General features: G+C 58.4%; 2 protein-coding genes across 2 annotated transcripts in view; both read right to left on the bottom strand.

The window, feature by feature from the left end:
* Positions 1-1,243: 1,243 nt before the first annotated feature.
* On the bottom strand, positions 1,244-2,662 carry VDBG_02639 (small COPII coat GTPase SAR1; the record flags this gene model as incomplete). Its single annotated transcript, XM_003006454.1, has 5 exons — positions 1,244-1,589; positions 1,705-2,070; positions 2,161-2,200; positions 2,338-2,441; positions 2,550-2,662. The coding sequence occupies 5 exons, from the start codon at positions 2,566-2,568 to the stop codon at positions 1,549-1,551; spliced, it is 570 nt and encodes a 189-aa protein (XP_003006500.1).
* A 788-nt stretch (positions 2,663-3,450) lies between these two features.
* VDBG_02638 (conserved hypothetical protein) overlaps positions 3,451-5,314 on the bottom strand; it is a gene marked incomplete at both ends in the record, with an annotated part of 2,153 nt that continues 289 nt past the window's right edge. The window contains 3 exons of the mRNA XM_003006453.1: positions 3,451-3,779; positions 3,908-4,631; positions 4,681-5,153. Coding sequence (XP_003006499.1) covers positions 3,451-3,779; positions 3,908-4,631; positions 4,681-5,153 — 1,526 coding nt within the window. The remainder of the gene's footprint in view (positions 3,780-3,907; positions 4,632-4,680; positions 5,154-5,314) is intronic.

Raw genomic sequence — 5,314 nt, 5'->3', positions numbered from 1 at the left:
TTGTGCTTGTGCAACCGCTCGTGGACCGGCGCCCAGTCGTTCTGGGCCGTGATGAACATGCTCTGGTGGCTGCTGACGGCGGTGGCGTTGCCGCTGGGGTAGATGCCGTTCGGGGCCTGCGGCGCCGTGACATCGCCGGCTTGGGCGGCCGCGAGGCGGCTACGGCGCTGGGGTCGGCATCGTCGGGGGCGCCGAGGTGCGAGTTGCGCTTGGTGACGTCGAAGGAGCTGGGGCTCTGGATGCTGGGGGACCGAAGGAACGTCGTTTCTTCGGCGGGGCTCTGCAGAGGGTCGGGAGCCTGGAGGGCCGAGATGAAGGTCGCAATATCAGAGTCGTTGAGAAAGTTGGTGTCATAGTCGGGTAGGAGGGCGGGGTCAAACGCCTCGGGCGTGAATCCGTAGATGTCTTCTGCTTGTTCAGCCATGATGGAGGGCCGTTGTGGAGGAGAAAAGAGGCATGTTACGGCAAGTGGGAAACACAGAGCGCTGGGTGTGTGCAGTCGTGGCAAGGCAGCTGGAGTTTGGAAAGCGAGAGCTCGTGAGAGGCGACAATGAATGGTGTGGATGGACGAATGGATGGTTTGGACAGGCACAATGCAGGCACGAGGGACCAAGGAGCAAGCAGGCACTCTTGCACCTGCGCCTGCACTTGCACGAGTCCGGGTTGGGGACATGTAATGCGGTCAGATAAGGCAAGGGTGCGCCACGGTGGGATGACGTAGCATCAAAGTGGCGCTACCGCCTCTGCTTCTGTTGGGCTTCGCAGGCATTGGACCTGGTGGCATGGAGCCCAGCAAGCCCAGCCAGCCCAGCCAGGCATGCTGACCGCTGACCAGGAGGGGCCAAAAGGCACTCAACAGTGATGAAGCATCCGTGAGCGACCTGGGAATTTTCTGACGTCTGACTGTAAAGTCTAGCTCAAGTCCTCCGATGTGAGACTGTTGGGCTGAGACACGGAGGAATGCTAGCGGGGGCCTATCATCGCGATACAGTTGAGGCCATCGATGCGTGGCTCAGTTGGACACCTGGACAGTGACTCTTTCAACTGACTCTTTCAACAACGGCCTCAAAATCTTTCTGGACATGCTCGTTCCCGCAGCATCAAGAAAGACGCTATGTTCCGTGTCGAGTCCATCAGTAGAAACAAACGGGGCCGTCAGAGACTCTCCGTGTTTTCCACTGACCCCATCCAATGCAACAATCAGCAAGGGCAAGCGTTCGTCTCAAGAAGGGAAGCAGCAGACGGTAAAAGACGCAAAGCAACGCATCCGATTCCAATAATCTACTACAACCCGTCGCTATGAACGAGTTTGATTGACTGCCAGCCGAAGGACCCCCTTAAACCATGGAGCCTAGGAGCACGGCTATGAACCCCCGTCACCAACTCTTCCGTGTCTACAACATCCCCCCTTTCATCATGTACGCCCCAATCTGTCATCGTCGCTCGGTTGCAAGCTTCACGCAGACTTCGGCGTCGTCCGATGGGGAGGTCGTTGGGTAAAAACACCACCCTTCCTCACCATCCGCCCAGTGGGCCAGTCCACGTCGTCTAGACGTACTGCGACAACCATCGAATGGCATCGCCGTATCCTGCAGAAACGCACGTCAGCAACAACGTCTCGCGATTACCATCGTAGCGTTTACGATCGGATCTCCTCCGAGGGAGGGAAAATCTCCGAGGAAGGAAAAGGTTGAGACGGCGTACCTTGGCGCATGACAACAGACACCATGAAGACCTCGATCGGCCGGATGCCCTCCAGCGGCACCTTGCCCTTCCCCGTCGTCTGGTACAGGCCCAGGTGGTGACGCAGCTCGTCCTCGGAGATGGCGTCGGGGTGGTCGATCTTGTTGCCGAGGACGACAAACGGCACCTTCTGCAGCTCCTCCATGGACAGGAGGGCGTCGAGCTCGGCCTTGGCCTCGGGGAAGCGCTCGTGGTCCTTGGCGTCGACGAGGAAGACGATGCCGTTGACCTCGGGGAAGTAGTCCTTCCAGAGTCGTCGTGCCTGTTGGTGACCGCCCAGGTCAAAGGTCGTGAAGCGGACGTTGCCGATGGCGAGCTCCTCGGAGGCTGTGATGCGTAGAAACGAGACATGTCAGCTTTTCTGTCCCGCCCCCGAATCGACAGCAGGCAGAAGGAGAGAGAAGGGGGGCCACTAACTGGGGTGGAGCGTAGGCTGGAGGATCGCGACACGGTCGTTCTGTCGTCAAGAGGTTAGCATGCGATGTGTGAGGCCGGCGGGGGGATGGAACGAGGCGGCCATGTCGCCATCGCTGTTTGGCACGTGAGACGAGACTCGAGCCCGGCTCGCCAAATATACGTCCATCGCGTACGCACCTTGAGCATGTGCAGCAGCGTCGTCTTGCCGGCGTTATCGAGACCCAGGAACAGCAGCTTGGCGTGCTTGTTCAGCAGGCCCAGGCTGGAGAGCACATCCCAGACTGTCAAAGTCGACACATGTCAGCTAAAGTTTGGCCCCTCCCCAGGTAGCAGCAGCGCATTGCACCGCCCGCGCGAGGGATGGGAAGGATGGCCATGGTAATACGTACACCAGTTGAACATCCACATGATGATATTAGGCGAAGCAGCAGCGAGGTAGAGAGAGTGATGCTGGGAATGAACGGCTTCTGTTGAAAATAAATTCGTCGGTCGTGCGGTCGTCAAGTCGTTAGGTTTTGGGGAGAGCCGGGCGATAGGAGATCAAAGTTGGCAAAGAGCAGTCGTGCCTGGTGAGGCCAGGTCTAGACTTTGGGTGCCTTGAGATTCAGGCTGCCACTCCCATGTCCGTCCCACGGCCTCTGAAGCCCCCTACGCCGCCTGCACTTCGGGTGTCAATGCACTATAAGCCACTCACTAAATCGCCTCCGTCGCCGCCCGCCCTCCACAGGCGTCGAGACGCCGCATGCACTCTGATCTCAGGTTCAGTCAGGCCTTCAACTGCCTAATCACAACATAGAATCACCCAAGTTCCGAAGAGGCAGAAAATTCATCGTCAAAACGGCAAAGCCGCCGGTGTCATTATAAATGCTCCCCAGTGGTCTCTCCGGACCATCCCATGCAAGCGAATGAGCTATCCCAGGGTATCGAGCCTTCGCTGCTGCCGTCGGCTCCCTCCTTCTCACTCTCGGGCGTCAAGTATATACAGAGTCTTCCTCACAGATCGAGGCTCTCTTTAAGTGTAGAAAATATGTGCCATGAAGTGAAGCAAACAAAGAAAATAAACAAGAACGTGTGGATCATGCTGATGCTGCTGGTATGCTCCCTGCAAAAGCCAATGCTGAACGCCGTACTCGGGGGTGTAATGTGGCCCCCATGCAAAAAGACGAGACGAGGGAAAAGACTTAGAAAAATGGGCCCAAAGAAAAATGGGGACCTGTGGAGAGGCCACTCAGACGGACAGAACATAGTTGCCTTGGTCAATCTTGCCAGCCATGAGCAAACCGAGTTCTCTCATGCGAACGCGCCCATGCCAGGCATGGGCTTGCGCTCTGGCTTCTGTCCCTTACGGGCGCGGTTGCAGTATTTCTGGTAGTACTTCTCCTTGCGACGTTGGCGCTTCTGTTCCAACCCCTTGACAATGTCGATGGCACTACGAATGTGAACATCGTTGTCGTGAGCGTTGGGCATCAATGCCTTGTTGCGACGGCCGTTGCGCATATTGAACCATGCGGCTGGCGAGGCAGCGACTTGGTCATGGTGAGACCCGGGCGGAAGGCGAGCTCCTTGAAAGGCGATGGCCTGAGGCCGGTACGCAGAGACGCAGGCGGTGACCTGACGACCTGAGGAGCAGGTGACCGCATGCGGCAAGGAGAACGGCGGTCAAACAACCTCTTGGGGGGTGGTGAGCGACCGCGGTTCTTGGGAGGCGGCGAGTGGTAACGCTGTTTTGGGGGCGGCGAGTGGTAACGCTTGGGCGAGCTATGCTCGCTTTTCTTCTTGCGGCTGCGTCTCTCTTGCTGGTGGTCAAGGTCATCCATCTCGCCGTGCAGCCAGACGTCATCGTCGTCGCTGGCGTGCTTCACAGGGTTGTAAAGCTCTTCTTCGCCGTTGTCTTCGGGCTCCGACGCAGGGAAACTAGGGTCGATGTCTTGAGGAATGACGTGAAGCTTCTCACGCCTGCGGGCAGCAAGACACGAGAGATACGCGTCTTCGATGGGACGGTCCTCATCAAGGGTACCGCAGACAAAATCGGTACTGTCAGGAAGCTCAGGAGTGCCGGGGCGGATCTTGATGCGACGAGACTTGCCGGAACGGACAGCCCGGACGCTGCTGATAGAGCCGAGGGAGGAATCGGACTGATGGCCGATAGACGCACGACGTCCGACGGGGGTTGTAGATGACAGACCGGAAAGGCGGAGGGCGGGCTGCGCGGGAGTCCAGAGCTGAAGATCGTCATCAGCCTCGTCGTCTGAGTCGGCAAAGCCAGTCTCTTCGTCAGTGTGATAACCGATCGAATCATCGTCCTCATCCTCAGTAACGTAGCCGGAGAGACCGTCGTCAATGTCGTCATCGTCCTCATCCTCGTCCTCCTCATCGTCCTCCTCTTCGCCGGCGGTGGCGGTTGAGATCGTCATCGTCATCGATGGCCGTCTCGTCATCGTTTTCCTCTTCATCAGCCTCCTCTTCAGCTTCTTTAGCAAGCTTGCGAATCTCATTCTCCTTCGCCAGGGTATCATTGACGGTCATCTTGCGGCCTGCAACAGGAACAGTCTCTCGCATCCAGTCCTCGTCACAGTGGTCGTCGCTGGCAAACTCGTGGAAGCGGGACGCCTCATTCTGAAGATCCTTGTCGTCCACAGTAATGTACTTCTTGGTGGACATGGGCCTGCGAGCGGGGTCGCGGGAGGAGCGGCGCGCCCCCGGGGGGCGGGGAGACCGTGAGTGGCTCGAGGAGAAACGATGCTTCCTGACAGTGGCGGGAGAGCTGTCGGGGGTCTGGGGCTGCAGACGAGAAGCGGCAGCCTCAAGGTGCTCAACGTGTTGGGGAGGGGTGGATTGATTGACAGGTCGAGGAGCAGGGCAAGCAAACTTGATGCACCGCTTCCGAGGCGCATCAGGCTTGGACTCGATGGCCTGATCCTGGAGTTTCGGTGCCTCAACAGGCTTGGCGTTGCGGTGGGTTCGCGGCGCACGCAAACTGGATGCATCGTTTCCTAGGTGGAGCAGTCTTCTGAGACTCCTCTCCTCCTGCCAGAGGGGCCTCCTTCGCGGGACGGGCCGGCTCGTTGTTCAGCTTCAGGAAGCGGAGTTCAGGTAGGGGAGGACTGGGTGTGTTGGTCCGCGACGGGCTGGTCATGCCCGTATCACTAGTCAG

Source organism: Verticillium alfalfae, genomic scaffold, assembly GCF_000150825.1.
Source record: "Verticillium alfalfae VaMs.102 supercont1.3 genomic scaffold, whole genome shotgun sequence".
NCBI lineage: Eukaryota > Fungi > Ascomycota > Sordariomycetes > Glomerellales > Plectosphaerellaceae > Verticillium > Verticillium alfalfae.
The sequence above is the reverse complement of the archived record's forward strand: the minus strand, read 5'-3'. Positions and strand labels throughout refer to the sequence as shown.